This window comes from Cornus florida, unplaced genomic scaffold (assembly GCF_030987335.1).
Source record: "Cornus florida cultivar Cherokee Brave unplaced genomic scaffold, ASM3098733v1 CherokeeBrave_3.0.0_Hap2_Chr02, whole genome shotgun sequence".
NCBI lineage: Eukaryota > Viridiplantae > Streptophyta > Magnoliopsida > Cornales > Cornaceae > Cornus > Cornus florida.
Window position 1 is genome coordinate 39,848,530 of NW_026775572.1, and position 19,736 is coordinate 39,868,265.

The following is a 19,736-nucleotide window of genomic DNA, read 5'->3' on the forward strand; positions in this document are numbered from 1 at the left end:
AGCTTTGGAAGCAATTCTTTAAGAGATCCATTCCCAACAAAATCCTCCATTGAAAACGAAGCCATCTTCTTGTAAAGCCGATACTGTTCAAAAGTGAATGAACTCTTGTTGCTGAAACTCAGTACTGGTTATAAAACCACCTTCATCAAAGAACCCAAGTAATCCTACCATATAAAAAGGTCTCGACTGCATGAAAACAAAAATACATCTATATTCATTCGATAACATCAATGATGTCACAAATTGGTTCAATCCTTTCATGAATCTGAATAAACTGAATTTAAAATTCTCTTTATAAATTATTCCATTGCTTTGTTGAAGGGTTCAACCAAGACCAATTAAAACATCCCGCGTGTTATGTAATAGTAAGATAATGCTACCAACTTCCAAAGATATTTTTCCCATCTTCCCTTAAGAAAATGAAAAATAATAATAATAAATTGCTGAACTGATATTTGGATCAGCTTTGGCAAACCAAACAAGATACGAAACAAAACAACCATAGATATTCATAAAACATTGTACGAGTTTGAAATTAGTCATTTCGTGCAAAACATAGTCAAAAGGTTAAAATTTATCTCTAATCTATTCTCCTCACACCCCGTGTAGGCAGAACATACACTGATCAATCACCGTGTATACGTCAGGCAAAGGAATATTGGAAGAGGAGTCTTGCTAGTTTTTAAATAACCCGAATGATATTATTTGTTATGAAAGTCCTTTCATGGCCATGTTGAATTAAACTAAACTAAATCGGTATCGGGAGATCGGAGGATGCAGAAAATACAAGAGCTACAAACAGTGAGTGGACAAGTTGTAGGGACATTTTTCAAGAAGATGCCATGAAGAAACAGGAGGAGAAGTTATAAGACATTGTTCTGTTCCCACAACAATGAAAGGTGAGAGTGCAGGTGTACATGGATTGTTTATTGAAAATAGGGTTTTAGATGCATAGTTGAAATTGTTTATTAAATTCTTTTTTACAGGTGTATGTGATTGCTTGAGGCTGTAGCAAAGGTTATGTCACCATTGCCGGCCAAGCTCGTGAAATATTTTTAGTGTGAATGACTTCCAGAAATTGGACTTGGTGGTGCCGACTATTTTGGCAGACTAAGTAAAAGTGTAAACAAATCAAAGTTGTGTGTTCTTGTTTGATCAACAAAAAATCCAGATTATAATATAGTTGTTATATTTGATATATAAAATGCTCCTAAGAGGTCTCTCTTATGAGCTTTCCTTATTTAATTATCGGATCAAACAGTTTTTTAAAATGTGTGAGAAATCAAATAAATTATTTAATGCATCCAAGTTAAAAAATAGGAGAGTTCATGACTCTTCTCTCACGAGAGGAGGGACCTTTTAGAAGCGTTACTAACCCAGTGTGGCGTTGAAAGGAGCACACTCCAAGACAGCTAGAGCTGTTACCATTATACTGGGGCATTTATGTTATATATCAAAACTAATTTATCTTTGTAACAAGTATTTTCCGGTAAAATTGCGTTTAAATTTTTACAATAATAATTGTCCTTTACAAGTGAGACAACAACAGGAAATTGCATGTACTCCAATGTGAATTATAGGTATATTCCAAAAGGCCCTACAATAATAATAGTTAAAAAATATGTTTTTGTGTCATTCCCGTTTGGCGTTGACGCCCTTTCAGGGTCTGCACGCTCAACATTGATACAGATGGGTGGAATCTAAGGTGAGATAGAATTTGGAGGGAAATAATGTGTTCCATTTTCAATTTTGGCCAACTAATATAAAACTCTGAAATTTTTTACCATTTTAATATTTCTAGTAAAATCACATGCACCATGCACATGATATATGCTTAATGTAAATTAGAAATCAATAATACGAATAAAAAAAAAAAATTGATACTAATATATTTTCAAAATGTGATGTAAATCACTTTAATTTATCCATCTTAAGAGTTCTAGAATAGAGAGGTGATGCATCATATAAATAATTTTAAAACTCCATTAATTCAGCAGAGCATCCAATGGCAGTTCTTTCTCAACCTAGACTTCTTTCAGCAGCTCCCTCTCTCTCAACAACGTTAACACAATGCCAAAAAAAAAAAACAAAATGTTTGGAAGAAAGTTCCTTAATCACTCCAAGGGTCAGCCTCCATTCTAACTTCTGAAGGTTCAACTACTTGTGTCTCTGAGGTTCCAGAACTGGCATCAGACTCCGCAGCATTATCTTCAGTCGACTCCGTCTCTTCACCATCTGATCTGCCCCATCTTCCTCCAAGGGCCATTGCCATCATCTCATATATCTTATTGCCCAGCTCGGCTGGACTATCAGGCTGTGCCAATAAAAAGGAAATATATCAGTTATGAGACGTAACGACAATCTATGAATTTGAGAAAGAAATGACTATAAGTTGTCCTTACAGAGAATCCACTGGAGATCAATGCCGTATCATATAGGAGGTCAACAGCTCTCTTGGCATCAGTGCTATCTGGTGCATTTTTGCACGCAGCCTGCAAGTAAATATAGATAAAATGAAGCTGCTGGTCAAGATAAAACAAGGCTTATAGTTTTCAGTTTATAGTTTTCAGTTCTACAACCCTATAAATTACCAGTTTGTCTGTGATACCCATAACTTCTCATTTTACCGACCCTATTGATTTCCTTTTGACATTCAGAGACAATAATTACATATACAACTCTAGTAAATTTTGATTTCCTTTTGACATTCAGAGACAATAATTACATATACAACTCTAGTAAATTTTGACACTCAGCAAAAGCACGCCTAATTGAGGTGAATGCAATTAATTTCTGAATTATTGTATTTCTTGATTCACGTTCTCATTTCCAGTTTCCAGTATCATGTTCAGATTTTTTTTCACCTGGCAAGGAGAGTTAGTAGTTAGTGGTGTTAGGGGGAAGGGGATTCGAACCTAGGATCATATGGTGGGGGGCACTTAAGGCCTGACCCTTTACCACTCGGGCAACGCCGCCACACCTCCAGTATCATGTTCGGTAAAGTTCTCTCATTTCCAGTATTTATTATTGGCTGTAGGTGACCCATGTCACACACCATTTAATTCTTCCTACTCAGTGATGTTATAATGTGAGTGTGCACAGCTATTCTCCCCCACAGTAAATTTTGCGGGATAAGTAATTTTCTTCTTTATTTATACTTACCAAAGAAAGAAATCTCCATTTTCTCTCACATATTTTCCTCTCAAGTTAATGATTGTTCAACAGTTAATTTATTGGGTATTCACTAAGGGAGGTAAAATGAGAACAAAAAAATTGTTAAAACCAGACAACACTGGAGCGTTCTCCTACAAGAGCATGAATGTAAAGAAATAGTGGCAACATACCAACTATTACTTAGAAAAGTTTCACTGAAGTCTCCAAATCTTTTATTTCGTTTCATTGCTTGTTTATTTGTTCATCAAATTACTTATTTGTATAATTCAAAACCAATCATACTTATTTTGTGTTTGTATTTCCCGGATATTGTTGTGCATAGTTGCACAAGAATGTATAGAACACTAATTTAATTAAAACATGACATGATCACCAGGACACAAAGAGCACATTCATACCTAAACCATATTTTTGAGCTAACCATAGCTACTGGAAAGCCCCTCTCATGGACAAATCCTGCATTCCAAGGAACACCTCCTCTAAAGGTTTAACATAAATCAATTTCATTCTTCGTAATCTATTAAATTTTAAAAGAAAAAAAAACTTAAGCCACATTAATTTTTATCAATAACAGTTCTTTGCTAGTTTCTTTCCTTTCCTGCCAACAATGGTCCTGTAACTTCTAAAAATAAAGTTGTGAGTGCTTACTGAGCATTTTATTTTAATTTCATTTTTTACGGTTTGCCAATAGAAAGGCTGCATGTAACAGAACTCAGTAGATTTTGGGAATATTGATTATTAATTCCAATATCTATTTGTTTGTCTTCTTCCCTTTTGTGTTCTTGCGATTTCTCAACCCATCCTCTGTCCAGCCTATCTATTCATTCTCTCTTCTCACCCCCTTCGTCTGCATCCTCATCCCATTCTTCTAATCTCATCTCTTCTTCTATCTCCTCATCCCCTCCTACACTCACCTCTTCTTCTATCTTCTCATCCCCAGCTTTCTTTCTGGTCCTGCATCATCTTTGTATCAAAGCATTCTGTCCTACATCAGTTGGAGTACTTTGTAAAATTTTTCAATGGTTCCTCTGCATTTCTAAAATCTCTCATCCAGTTGATTCAAAAGTTATTCAGGCATGACTTCCAATATCAATTTTTTAATTCTGTAGTTCAATGCATATGATATCACATTCCTACTCCTAAACTAGTAATGAGGGAATTTCCATTTAAAATTGATGTTCAATTTGTGCAGCCTCAAGATAAGTCCACCAGCATTACTCTGTGCGTATTTGTGTGCGCATGTGCGGTGTGTGTGTGTGTGTGTAAGAGAGAGAGAGAGAGAGAGAGTCAACCAGCATCTAGTAGATGAATCTTACATTTAGGTCTTTAACTATGGGATGATCGGGATTAATCTCCAATATTCTCCTCCCTCTCATAAATTCCAATGTTGACGTGTCTCCAAGTGTCTGTGCCTTCATCAACCTGCAAAAGAAGAAACGGTTTCTTTCAAATCTTCATGGATGAAGAGTGGCATGCTGCATTTTTCAGTATTGTATTCTGATCACTGGAAGTTACCTTTCCATATTAGCAGACCATCCAAACTTGCCAGAAACAAGCACACAAGGAGATGAGCTTAGACGCTTTGAGACCTGGACTTTCGCTACCTTATCACCAAGCTGTTGCTTCATCCAATCACAAAGAACGGTGTACTCTTGTTTAGTTTCCCTGTCTTTAACCTCATCCTCATCACCTGTCATAAACTTTGTCATGAGAAATTATGCATAGAAAAGTGCCACAAATGGAACCCCAAGGGAAACTAAACAAGAAAAAAAGAAAAAAAAAAGTGCCACAAAGGGAAACTACAATAATAAACTCCCACAAACAGCCACACTCGGGAAGAAAAAAAAATCACTAACCAAGCTCTAGATCTTCCTTGCTGATGTCAACAAATTTCTTTTCTTTGTAGGTTTGTAGATTCTGGATGGCAACTTCATCAATAGGCTCAACTAAATATAGAACCTATAACCAATAAACTGTATCAGTAATCTAGAAGGAAGGGATGTCAAATGGATCTGCCCCTAAATGGTGACAAAGTCCACACAGAAAAACTAAAACTATTAGGATGATTTTGAACATATAATGAGAAGTTTAATTAGTAGCTGAGACAACAAGAGTCATCTTGTCCAAACTTTTCTTTTCTTACTATACATGTGTACTTTTTGTCCAATTTAAATTAAGAGCAAAGGAGTCATTTCTTTTGCATAATAAGTTTTCCTTAAACGAAATATTCATCAACTTGTCCAAATGCAAATTTGATTGAAAGATTTTGTGCTATTACCACTCAAATGACAGCCTCTGTATTTGTTATGCATCAGAATTGACTTTATTTTTGGCTAAAAATAATTTCAACAGGAGGACAAAACACATACCTCAAGATCCTTTTGGACCAACTTCTCCAAGAATGGAGCAGTCTTGGCACTTTTCAAGCTGTCTGTTGCCAAATAATAGATAGCTTTTTGATTTTCACCCATATTTTCAACATAATCATCCAAGCTTATCAGTTCCTCCTCAGTTTTGGAGGAGTGGAATCTCAGCAGCGGTGTTAGGCGCTTGTGATTGCCAGAGTCTTCAATGCATCCCAACTTCAGAAGCTTTCCAAAATTCTCCCAGAATTTTTTGTAATCCTGGAAAAGAAGTTAAGAAATTTATCAATCCAATACAATCACAAGAGGAACAAGGGGAAAAAAAAAAAACAGGGGGAGAGAGAGTGTTGATTAAGCAATCCCAACCTCTTTATTTTCACTTTCAGATATATCTTGAATCATGTCGAATGTTTTTCTGACAAGTCTCTTTCTCATTATCCTTACCTGAAAGTTCAATTAAGAAAAGGATCCAGAGAACATATCCAATATTAAATTGCAAAAAGGAACTTTGAAATACTGTAATTAACAAGAGAAAAATAAATTATTGATAACAAAAAGTTCTAGCAAAATAAATATCTAATATACATATACAGGTAAGTCGGAAATAGTCTTACAATCCGGCTTTCTTGAAGAATCTCGCGAGAAACATTAAGTGGAAGGTCATCTGAATCAACCACACCCTTCACGAAGCTCAGGTATCGTGGGAACTGCAAATCAAACAATAAATTACAGTCATCCCCAAAATTAGAACTTGTAATTTTATGCATGAATGCATCAATATGTAGTATATTAGTAGTTGCTCTTTTGTAATTGATATTTTTCATTAGTACTCCCCAACTTATGACATCTTTTTTTTCCATTAAGCTCAATAGCCATAATTTTCAATTAAATTAACTCAATAAAAGTGTGAGCCATAGAGGACAAATCATCACACATGCTCTGGTAAAGTGGATATAGGAACTGAAAAGGGCATGGTGACTTGTAATGTATTAAAGGACATGACTCTAGCTAGAGCTGAATGGCAAGAAACTCATTTTGCTGTCACACTAAGCTTTATTGACACGAGTTGAATAATATTTGACATGTTTTATATATAAGACATAATTAAGAACATTTTAGTATTGTTAAAATAAAGTAGTTTTTATCTACACACATACATAAATACATTAAATATATATACATATGTAATATAAAAAAAGCTACTTTTTTCTAAATTTCAAATCTGGAAATTCAAGGCTGTTGATAGTCCTTATTAAAATCAGTGACTGAAATCAGTCTCCCATACCAAGTGCATTTTAATAAAGCACTGTTAGCGACCACTTAACAAGTTAAACCCACTCAAACCAAAAAGTCCCTCACTTCCACTCATGCTCAGTGGAAGGTAGTATTAATCTATATTCACAAATTTACATTTAAATTTTCAACTCTATACAGAGACATACCTTCTTCACCTTTCAGCACTACTAATAAACCAGCATTAAAATTTTATTAAAACAGACCTTAGTCATGGATGTGGGATGTCCTTGGGGTTTCAGTCTAGTGTTCCGTTACAAGTAAAAGAAAGCATACGTCAACATATACAAAATATGATTATTAATGCATGAAAGAATATGGAAATATATCTTTATCAAATAGAAGAACAATATCAGTAAGAATATGAGAAAATATGTTTCTCTAACTGAAAAAGAACAATGACAGTACTAAAGTAAAACTATTATGGTAACACTCACCAGCTCACCATCAAAATCATCTGAAATAAACACACGTTTCACATATAAACGTATATTCTTTGTTTTGGGATTCACAATGTCTTCATTGTTAAGAGGTGCCATCCCAGGAATATAGAGAACACTTCTAAACTCCACCTCACCCTGCATGGATTTTAAAGCAAAAGGTCAAATTCCTGATTCAATAAAATATATAGTGATTCATCAAAAACAAATGAAAATAAGTGTCAAGTACCTCTGTCGTGAAGTGAGCGTATGCAAGCGGATCTAAGAACTCATTAAAAGTTTTCTTGTAGAATTCATGGTACTCATCCTTTTCAACTTCCTTTGGATTCCGCATCTACAATCAAAACACAAATAACCGAATGCGTGATATGACATAGAAGTAAATGTAAAATATAGCATTGATATGTAGTCGAAAAATTATTCAAAAGGATACTATGACAATATAAGGAAAATATAGTTTGAACTCACCCATATGGGTTTTGTTTCATTGGCTAATTCCCAGTCCCAATATTTCTCAGTTTTAGTCTTCTTTGTTATTTTCTTCTCACCCTGTAAAAAACAATTAAAAATTACACATCTGAAGGTCATCAAACCTATGAAAACATACATATAACGCCCATGACCAGGTTATTACCTCTGGTTTTTCTTCTTCTCCCTCTTTTGGTTCCTCCTCCTCTTCCACCTGTCAAAAGTTATAATAAGATCTAAAACAGGAACGAGGCATAATTATAGCATTCTGACTGAGAAAACAGGTCATGAAAATACAAATAGAGGAGAGTCAAAAAGCATCACTACTATACTCCATGGGATCAAGAGATCAAGAAAAGTAGGCTCTTATTTGTTCAAACAAAATAGACATTTTTATGAACAAAAAACAACATAAACATAAGATTTAACATAAAAAAAGGTAACACCAACAATTTGAAAATGGAAGGTCATATTCACACTCCTTTTTTGTTAAATGCACTCCTTTTTTGTAAAAAGGGCTAGCCCAATGCACAAGGCTCCCACCATTGCGGGGTCCAAAAGGGTCAGGTGTACACAACCTTACCTTCACATGGAGAGGTTGTTTCTAGTTTTGAACCTGTGATCTCCAGATCACAATGGAGCAACCTAATACTTGATTTAAAAAACCAAAGTACCCCTAATACTCATTCTCTTGTTTATGAGCTAGGGACAATAATGCCATTTCACTTTAAAAATTCAAGGTGGAGTGCATTTACCAAAAATGGGAGTACGAATCACCTCCCTTTGAACATAGTGCTCTGAAATTTTGACTTGACTTTTGCTAGTACATCTAATAAGTAGCATCCACAGAAAACAACAAATTTGGATCGACACCTAAATGCTTCCAGGTTGTATCCGAACAGAAAAGAAAAAATAAAGTTGAGGAGAAAAACTAGAACATACTGAATTCAGACAGAAACAACTATCATTTGCAACACAGTGTATGCATTTTATTCGTCCAACAAACTCACCTCAACAGTCCTTGATTTTTCTTGCCAAGTATATATGGGGAATGAAACAAATTGCGAGTAATTCTTCACCAAGCTTTGAATCTTGGTTGGTTCTGAATATTCATACTTATCATCAGGCTGCAAGAAAGACAATAGGATCTTAGGTTGCAGTCTTTGTTCAAGAAACGTGTATATAAAAAATTAATATGGATAAGCTGCACAAGAATGTAATATTTATCTTATACCATCTCCACCAGGCCTCAAAACAAATGAAAATGACTTCTTATTATCTTTCTAAGATGCAATCCTCTAGGAAATAGAGATAGCGGTTCCTCCCCACATACCATGCTTCCACAAAATTCACCATATTGTAAAAAAATTTGTTTTCAATTTAAACAAACAGACTCGATCGTAAACAGGGAAGTACCCTTAAAAAGAGGGTGATTTGTGTCCCACGTTTTAAAAGCTTTTCAGGATCAGTTTCTTCTCTTATCACGTATGAGCTACTATCAGCAGCTGCTTCCCAGACATATTGTTTATCTGACCTTGGGCTCTTTGTGGAGACTACCACCTGGTAGAGAATACACGATAATCAACATAAACAAGTAACTCACAAGGAAAACTAAACAACTCAAAACTTGAATTAGAAGTTTCGAACCACAAGCAAACAATAATACTATAACTAAACCTTTTCAGCAACCAAAAATGCTGAATAGAATCCAACACCAAATTGCCCAATTAAACCATTGTCGGCTCCAAGATCCTTATTTTCATTTTCCTATACATGAAGAAAGCTACATAAGTTAGTTCAACATCATTAAACAACGAGTTGCGAGGAAAGCAGGGGAATCATTACCTTAAGAGCTTTTAAGAATTTTGAAGTACCACTCTGAGCAATAGTTCCCAGGCAATCAATGAGCTCCTCTTTGGTCATTCCAATACCCGTATCCCTACAATGACAAAGGATTTCGATTTAGATAATTCCTTTTGCTAACGAAGGAAATTATACAATGAAAAAATATATATATCATCATACGTTATAGTGATAGTCCCATTTTCCGGATCAGATTTGATGCGAATTTCCAGCTCACCAGCATCTCCAAGCAGAGAAGGCTCGGTCACACTTAAAAACCTCAACTTATCAAGAGCATCACTTGCGTTACTGGAAATAAAAGAACACTAAGTCAATAGATATTTTTGGGGAAAACCAACATTTGCCAAATGAGGTCCTATGCGCATAAATAAAATAATGCATAATGACATACATATATGAATAGACATATATAGAAACTCAAATGGCAGATTGAATTGATACATTGATTCCAGATTAAAAAAATGGTATTTAAACCCTACAAATTACAGAATTCTAAATTTAATCTGGGGGGCAATCAGTAAGCTAGACTTAGTGGCATCATTGAAAATAAGCTACATTAGCATAATAAACTTATTCTTACCTTACGAGCTCCCGAAGAAAAACCTCTTTGTGGCTATACAGAGAGTGAACTATCAAATCCAGTAGGCGACTAACCTGTAATCAATCCAAATTTCCAACTTCAGAAGTCATAAACAAATTGTGAAAATGTTGACCCAGTTTAGCTAAATCATACTTTTAATGGCCAAGCCATGAGAGAGCATTTCTAATAAAGTTATTCTCTGATCTGTGTGACACAACTGCTCCCAAAGTGTACCACCATAATTGGAGTTTGACACTTCATTTTATGTTGTTCTGAATTACAAGTAATGAAAAACTCAACTCAAACCGGCCAAATACCAGAGAAAGACATAGCAAAATGGAAACTTTGTCATTTTTTAGGAGCCAAACACTATCAGATTAGAGGAAACAAAATAAGGCCCCGAATCTATATCACCAAGTCAATCAAAATATAAAATAAACCTAATTCCACCGAAGTTAAAAGTCAAAGAAAACCAAATTGATTATGAAAAATAGAAATGAATTTCAGTTTCCTTTTTTTTATTTTTTTTTACCTCTCATCCTTCCACAGAAACAACACTTTTTTATTTTTTTTTTCCTCTCATCCTTTCACAGAAACAAAACAAATCATAGATGAAATTCAGACCCAATTTTCCTTTTTCCACCCAAAAAAAACACAAATTAAGGGTAATAGAAGAACCCACCTCGGCTTGGTACTCGTGCCTCTCATCAGACGACTCAGCAGTTTCTTTCTCTGCAACAGCAGCCTCGCACCGAACCACCACTTGACTCTCTCTCCTCTCGAGCTTCCACTTCAAACCGGAACGAGAAAAGTTGTTTCTGAGACCATTTTGCGGCAAAAACACACTTCCAGCATTCAAGGCTTTAATGGGTTTCTTCCATGGAAGCGAAGACGAAGAAGGAAAAGAAGTTACAGAAGCAGAGGCTAAACTTCTGCTCAGAACAGGGGCCATAACTAAAACCCTAGAATGATAAGAGTGAGAGACACACTCAAAGTAAACCGATTCTGTATCTATATCACCGTGTATAAATATGTGTTTTGGTAGGTGAGAGATGACGAGAAGAGCGTGCCTGTGTTTAAATTACCCTTACCCGTATTGCGACAGAGGGGTTTAGGGTGAGAGATATAGAGGGTTCTAGAACAAGCAATACAAGAGGAGGGAGGTATTGTTTGGACGTTTTCTTGTGGAATTGTATGGTGTAGATGATGCCATTTCAGCAGCCATAATATCCAGATTTTATTTTATTTTCTTTATTTATTTAATAAAATCGTATAAATAAAGTTGGAAAATTTATTGAAAAGTTTCAAAGGAAATGATAAATGCACTTTTTTTTTTTCTTCTTAAATTAAAAATGATAGAAATGCACCGTTATACTTGCATATCATAAATTGAAAAAAATATAGGACACTATAGCTAGTACTCATTACCCTTTAATTTATACATTCAATTTCTCTTAAATGAAGTGTTTTGATTAGGCGACTATCTGAAATACATAATAATTTTTCAATTGAATTAAAGATAGTATTGTAATTTTACATTAAAAATGGAATGATTAGTATGCCTGATTAATGATGAATAATTATTTTCTATTATCAAGGAAAATATCAAGAAAAAAAGTGAGTATTCATTTGTGAGAATACTAAAAAATCAATATTCAAATTTTAAAATATCTATTTTCTATTACTGTGTTATAAGAGTGCATTTGGTAGTTATTTGCTTATCACTCTTTTTTTTTTTTTTTTTTTTTTTTTTTTTTTTGAAGGGTTATTTACTTATTTGCCTATCACTTTGTAACTAGCAAAATAGTAATTTTCGTAACCATAATTCTGGCCTTATTTACAACATTTTAATAAAAAAATTGAACCATGCATGCCCTTTATTTCTAAGCGTTTGATCAGAGTTACCGCATAAGCTATTGAAACTACTGAAATTGAGAAGCTTTCAGTTTCAACTGTGCTACTTGGATTTTTTAACTTTTTTTTTTTTTTGAAAAAAAAAAGTTTCATATATTTTTTTATTCTGGAACTTGCACAAGAAAGCATGATTTTTCTTTTCCTCTAAATCCCAGTCTTTGGACTTTTAAATTCCTTTCCCATGCATATTTTTTCTTTTCGTTTTTTCTTTTAATGTAAGAAGTGGTAAAAGTTAAATTAGTAAATGCAAATAGTGATAAAAGTTAGATTAGTAAATGCAAAAAGTCGCATAACATTCCAAGATCCAAACACAAGTCCACTAAGCTACTGAGGCATATACAATTCTATGCATAAACTCAGCCTATATTTGTTATTCAAGTGCATTGGGCTTCAAACTATTTTTCTTTTTTTTTGGTTTTTTTTAATATATATATATATATTTTGGTATTTGGCAAAAGTCTAAGTTGAAGTTGAGGTAAACTTCATACGTGTAAAATAACTTGTCGAAAATTGATAAATAAGTTATCTTTATTTAGTTTTAATTTTCTTTCTTCATAAATATTTTACGATAATCAAACACTAGAAAATAAAATATATATATTTAAAAAAATATTCTACATCCAAACAAATGGAGCTCAAATTTTTTGTAACACTCTATTTATAGTTACTAATGATAATTTTTTATATAAAAATTAAAGTTGGTCTCTTTAAATTTTTAATTTTTTTCTATTTATGGCTTCCTTAGGTGGTTTACAAATGAAGTTACTTGTAACCCCTTCAAAGTCCAATCTACCTCTTGAAATCAAAATTTGTAAAGAAATAAAAAATAAAAAATAAAAAATTATTATTTTTTTGATAAGTAAAAATATATATATATATTAATTATTATGGTAATCCTTATAACAATATACTATATTTACATATGTATATATGTGTATATATAATATACACAATTATATATAGGGCAAATTTTACAAAACTTTTTTGATCAAATACACCTAACCTATTTTAGAAAACCCCCAAACACTATGGCCCTGCTTGGATTGGATTTATAAAAACTGTTTTTTGTTTTTATAGTAACAAAATTTTGAAAACTGCAAAACAAGTCCGCTTGGATCTGTTTTATAAAAACAGTTTTTTGAAAATTGAGATAATAGAGTTGAGATTTTCAGAGACCAACAAATTGTTGTTTTCAGAGTTTTGGGAACACTGAGATGCAAAATTGGAAAACACGGAGGAGCAATGCGGAGAACACTGTGCACTTAAAAAACACGGAAGTGGCCTATCTCGTACATAACACCTTTTACGCCTCTTCTGCAACACCTTTCTCCTCTCTACAGCTTCTCGGCTTCTCTCTCCTCCACGGTTTCTCTCTCCTCTCTACCGCTTCTCTCTACAAGATCGTTGCACTTCTCTCTTCTAGATCCAACTCTTGCTCAGATTTTGTTGAGGTAAACACAAATCATGCACATTCTTTTTTCTGTTGCAAGTTTTTATGGTTATGAATTTTGTTTTCTTTATAAATTTGGTTATAGATTTGGTTGGTTGGATGAGTTTGGTTGCAGATTTGATTATATATTTTATTGGTTGTGTGAGTTTTGTGGTGGATTTGATTTTCAGTTTAGAGATTTGGCGTTTTCAGTTTAGGAATTTGGTTTTCAGTTTAGGGATTTGATTTGCGTATGTATAAAATAGTCTATATATATATATATATATATATATGGTCCCCTTTGCCTCAATTTTCACTCCCTCAAACAAACAGTCCCCATGGGAGAACAATCCAAATTCCAAAATGCAATTTTCAGATTCTATGCTGAGGCCCATATTTAATTGTGAATTGTGTTATTGCATCTATGCGGTTGTAATTTCTTCTTTGACATTACAATTTCTGTTACTTTGTGAAAGGACCGTGAATCATATAATACTAACAGATTATTTTATTTAAAGATTCAACTCTATCACTTGTATCTTAACTGAACAAAGATATACTCAAGAGGGTGTCATTAACTTCTAAGTTATATTGTGGTGTCCTAAAATTTAAACTCTTGCTATCTGGAGATTCAATTGTTTCTTTAATTTCTTCTCCTGCAGTTATGGAGAGTTTCTGATTCAGAATTTCAGTTCCGCACCACTTAAGGCCAATTTTTAATATGTGATGGTGAAGGGTGCTCTGTCTCTGCAGTAGCAGAATCGCCATCAACAAAGGAGACATATTACATTGAAAGAAACTATAACAATAGGGTTCACATCAGACTTAATAGCAGAACTTATCTGCAGGCATGTACTCTCATCCTCTACTTTTATTCTTAGATAGTTAATAATGATGTTGTGCCCCATTTATTATGCATTCAGCACTGGATATTGTGTCGCATTTAACATCAATGAAGCATGGTTGATGGTTAGAAGTGCCATATATAACCTTTTAAACCATCAAATGTTTTTAGCCTCTCTGTGTTTATGTTCATGAAAATTTCAATTGCCCATTACAACATAATTGGTATTGGACAATCATATTGGCTTTGGAAGTTGTTTGGTAATTGGTCTGGTAAATGATGTAATTAAAATTGAATAGGTGGTAATTACAATTGAATTATATATATATATATATATATATATATATATGTGTGTGTGTGTGTGTGTGTGTGTGTGTGTATATATATATATGTAGTGGCCAAAACAATGAAATTGTGCTCCTGACAGATTCTTAGTTGCTAAAAAAATAATGGTTTTCCCAAGATGTAAGTACTGTCATATTAAAACTTGTTTGATTCTTACTGATTTGTTAGCATTTTTTCCTATTTGATCTTATTTCAAAGTAAACACATCCCTCTTTTTGATTGCTTTGATTTGGTACATCTAACTATGCTCTCACATTTAGTTATCTTGATTCAATGAATTTTATTCAGTTCAATTTTTTTAAATATGAAGATTGAGGATATTGTTTACCATAAGAGTGTTCATTCATTTTGGATCAAGTGATTTGGTTTTGTTTAGGGGATAGAGTTGAGGATTGAGTTTGTAGTTTTCAATTTAGGAATGTTTTATCATTTGGTATCAATGTGTTATGTTCAGTTTATTGCTGGACTTGCATGATTTTATTTTATATTTTTTTTGCAGCTAGGCATGCTTGTGCTTGTCACTATGGTGGAGCATATTGCAACTGGCATCCATTTGTGTCAACTGTGGGGAGGCTATTGATGATGATACAAACCAATTGTTTGGGTTTAGTTCTGTAAGTTGCTTCATTGGGCCTGACCTTCCTTTTCAACTCTTCATGATTTGGTGATGTAATTTCATAATAATACCAAACAACAAGTTCAGAAAATGTTTATTCTTCTTGGGGGATTTGGCAAAAAATTAATGTATGGTTCACAACTCTTGATGCATCATCATCATTTGTCCAAACTTCTTTGCTGTTTTGAGTGGTCTGTTAGGCCGTTCATGTTGATTTTTCATGGAGGGTATGTCCTCTTTAAGTATATACTAAATGCTTGATCTTTTGGTTCAATATAACATCTCCATTAATGGAAAAAAACAAAAAAAAAATTGGTATTTGAATATTAGAATATTGGATTCAATTTCTTTTATAGAACTTTATTTTATGGATGCAATTTATGAATGAATAGGTCTTTTGATACACACATCTTATTAAATGTCTCTATCCCAATACATACATGATACACACGTGTTAATACTAAATATTGGTGTACTGAATGTATTGATGATGGTGCAGCACAAATGGGAGCCCATAGAACTTATCTGGCGAATCAAATGTGGGCATCATTCAGAGGCAATGCTAGATGAAGTTACTTTTATAATTCTCCAATGTTTTGCTTTGACGAATCAAATGTGGGCATCATCTAAATGCACTTTTAAACTTCATATATTGTATTTGTGCAATATTTATTAAGTTAATAATACTAGTTAAAATGAATTCACCAACACTTATTTAAATATATATATATATATATATATATATATACACACACACATTAATAGTTAATTTCATAAATTAAAGAAATAAAAGAGTGAGGTATAATAATATTTTTATTTATTTTCTTAGTTTATAAAAATATTTTAAAAAATTCGTAATTTTATGAGTTGTTGTTTTCCGAAAACTGTTTTATAAATTCTCTTAACCAAGTAAATTTAAAATTTGAAAAAATTGAAAATTGTTCTCTAAAAGCTGTTCTTGAGAACTATTCTCTGAAATGCAATCCAAGCAAGGCCTATGAAATTTGATCACATTGCACCATCCATGTTTCTGATAAAATAACGAAATTACCCTTCTAATATACCAAATCAATTAAAAAAGTCAAAATTAATATTTTGTCAATTACTAAAATAGCCTTGATGATATTTAAGTCACCAAAGCACAAAACTTTCTCAAGAACCTCTCAAAAGAACTGGTTAGCTCCTCTTTAAAGCTGTTCGATCAACACCCAATTTGGTTCTTATTTAATTTATTGTTTCTCCATTAATTAGCTTAAAAAAAATATTTCTAATTACACCATTTTCTTATCATCGACTAAAAATATTTACTTTAGAAATATAATATATAGAATATTTTATTTTCCATTTTGATACAGAGGTAACATTATTTTTATGATTTTGACTACAATTAATTTACTATGATTAACGTGACTGATTACATTGTTATTTTTATTTTCAAGATATTTGCAATAGGGTGAGGTACTGATAAAATGTATACAGATCTAATTTTTGCTGTTTCGAATTTGATAAAAAGGGTGTTTCGTCCATATTTATTTTTTCAACATCCATGTATAATTAATATTTAGTCAGAGAAGCGCTAAAATCATAAAATTGTACAACAAGTTGTTTTACAGATAGTTTTCGGAAATTGTTTTTTAAAATATCAGTTAAAAAAAAACGTTTTCTATGGTAATCCGAATACAATTATCTGTTTTTTAGTGACAAATAATTTGAAGCGCATTTTAAATGGTAGATTGTTTAACAATTTTATTTAATTTAATGCATATTATTAACTGGTTGGATTGTAATTCCATGATATCTCTCTCTCTCTCTATAGGGAACTTATGAACTGCAATGGCGCATATTAACTGGAGTGATAGGAGCAGGTGTGCTTTCTCTTGCATGGAGCACGGCTCAACTAGGGTGGATCGCAGGTCCAGTGGCTATCATAGTCTTCGCATTAAGCACCATTGTTTCCACAAACCTCCTTTGTGATTGCTACAGATCTCCTGTTCCGGGCATTGGGCCTACCAGAAACTGGTCCTTCAATTAGGGCTAGGTAAGAGATTTCAATTAGAGCTTCCATACGGGGATTTCAATTAGGGGTAGGATAAGAGGTTCCAATTAGGGCAGCAAATTACCATTAAATAGGGAAGCAAATTACCTTCAATTAGGTCTTTAAAATCACTTCAATTGATTCTTTGAATGGAGGAGAGAACGGCGGCCTCAGATTACTTCCTCAAAATCTTCCAGCCATAAACTGCTGAAAGGATTTCGCATAAAAAAGACTCTCAACTTGCGCTGTCCTTTCAACCCTCCTGTACCTTCCTTTGTGGATCATAGTAGTAGGCGTGAAATCGCAGCTCCAATGAAGCTTTGCGTTTGAAGACAATGAAGATTTGCATTTGTAGGGTGAGGGTGAGATGGAAGTGAAGGGCGAAGGTGAATATTATATATACAACATATACATATAATATATACACACAAAACGCGGTCATTTTGTGATTTGGTGACTTAAATGTCACCAAGGCTATATTAGTAATTGGTAAAATATTAATTTTGATTTTTTTAATTGATTTGGTATATCAAAAGGATAGTTTCGTCATTTAATCAGAGGCACGGTGCAATGTGATCAAATTTTTTTAGTTTTGGGAGTTTTCTAAAATAGGTTGGGGGTATTTAATAAAAAATTGAGGGTTTCGTGAAATTTGCCCTTATATATATACACAAAAATATTAATTGTTATGAATTAGAGAGGGAAAAAAAATAGTTCGTTCGATAACTGTTCTTTTCGATTTTCTTAGCATATTATTTATTGACACGTTTTTTACAATATGTACATTAAAAATACACACACAAAAAAAAGAGGGAGGCCAGGTTGGGTATTAAGGATCTTCTGCCATAGAATTTGGCTGCTAGTTGCAGGAATTGCATGTGTCCTATTGTGAATTCTTGTTGGACAATCCAGCTTTTGGCAAAAAGTTTCCTTTGATTGGTCTTGGACTTGAAGGAAGGTGTTGAATTTTAGAGGCAATATGAGGTTTCATATAATTATATTAAGCACATTATAATTAATAATTATTAATAATGGCTAAACCAAGTTCCTTTAGTGGGTCATAAATATTTGCCAAAGAGTGAAATTCCCAATCACCCTATAGCTGGGCAAAAGTATAAGATTGTTTGAATTTTTATTTTTTGTGTGTGTTGGTTCTTAAGAAAACAGGTTTTTTGGTTTATCACATTCCTAAGTGCTTACTGATGATGGATCACTACTTGAGGTGGTCTTATGACTCATGATAGGCTCATTGCTCATGGTATTATGCCAAGAGCCAGCTGTGTTTTCTATCTTATGCTTTGTGAATAGGGGTGGTAAAATGGGTCAGGAACCATCAACCTTCTTATATACGCCCGTTATTTAATGATTATGGGTGAACCTTATTTAATTTGAGAGTCAAGATGGATTGGATAATTTTTAACCATTTAATTTGAGGGTCAAAATATTCAACCCATATTTCACCCATCACATAATAAACACACAACACATATCTATTCTTATATTGCACTCAACTTATTTCTCTTTCTAAAATTTTCACTCACAATCCTCTCTCTCTAAATTTGTCTCTCATCAATTCCCTGTCTCTAAGTTTCTCTCTCTATAAATTTTTTAAAAATAAATAAAAAAATTTTAAAATAAAGAATAAAAAAATTAAAAAAAAATTAAAAAATTAAAAATTAAAAAAATTAAAAAATAATAATAATTATATATATATAATTGTTGGGAATGAGCTCTTCACACATGCAGATTTGAGAATATAATAAACTCCAAAATTCACTAAAAGAGGAATAAATTAAGTATCAATAATTAAACAGAAATGAAATGTTCCACTTCATTTGATATTAAAAAAAAAAAAAAAAGATACCGCAATCATACATAAATCCAACAACCAGGAACAATTGATCTTTAAGATATCGCTGCAACAGCACCACTTCATCACCTCCACCGCCACCGACACCTTCCTCGCAACATTGGAGCCCCTCGCCGCCAGGATCTAGGCAGCCGTCCGGCGGAGCAGTCTTCAGTCTATTCCTCTGCCGCCACCGGCACAGGCGGAGGCAGATTTCGATGGCGCAGAGGAGAGGGAAGGTGGCACAGAGGAACGGGAGGAGGAGAGGCGAGAAGAGAGCAAGGAAGAGGCACCGTCTGTGACGACTCCTTGGCCAAGACATTAGGATCATTGCCGCCGATTTGATCGTCGCCGACGGACGGTGCTGGTCATCATCGTTGAAGAGTAATTTAAATTTTTTTAAAAATAATTAAAAAAAAATTAAAAAATTGAAAAATAAAAATAAAATTATTAATAACAATTTTTTTTTTTCATTTGATATATATTCTTTAATTTATTTCTTTTATTAATATACAGACATACA

At 33.3% G+C, this 19,736-nt stretch overlaps 1 protein-coding gene across 1 annotated transcript; it reads right to left on the reverse strand.

The window, feature by feature from the left end:
* Positions 1-1,956: 1,956 nt before the first annotated feature.
* Positions 1,957-11,316, reverse strand: LOC132294748 (heat shock protein 90-5, chloroplastic). Its single transcript, XM_059792717.1, has 19 exons — positions 10,864-11,316; positions 10,182-10,255; positions 9,764-9,889; positions 9,584-9,677; positions 9,416-9,505; positions 9,155-9,298; positions 8,749-8,865; positions 7,905-7,952; positions 7,739-7,819; positions 7,500-7,604; positions 7,268-7,408; positions 6,152-6,244; positions 5,904-5,981; positions 5,544-5,798; positions 5,031-5,133; positions 4,690-4,864; positions 4,491-4,596; positions 2,403-2,492; positions 1,957-2,314 (listed from the first exon to the last, which is right to left on the reverse strand). The coding sequence occupies exons 1-19, from the start codon at positions 11,131-11,133 to the stop codon at positions 2,111-2,113; spliced, it is 2,394 nt and encodes a 797-aa protein (XP_059648700.1). The 5' UTR covers positions 11,134-11,316; the 3' UTR covers positions 1,957-2,110.
* Positions 11,317-19,736: the final 8,420 nt, after the last annotated feature.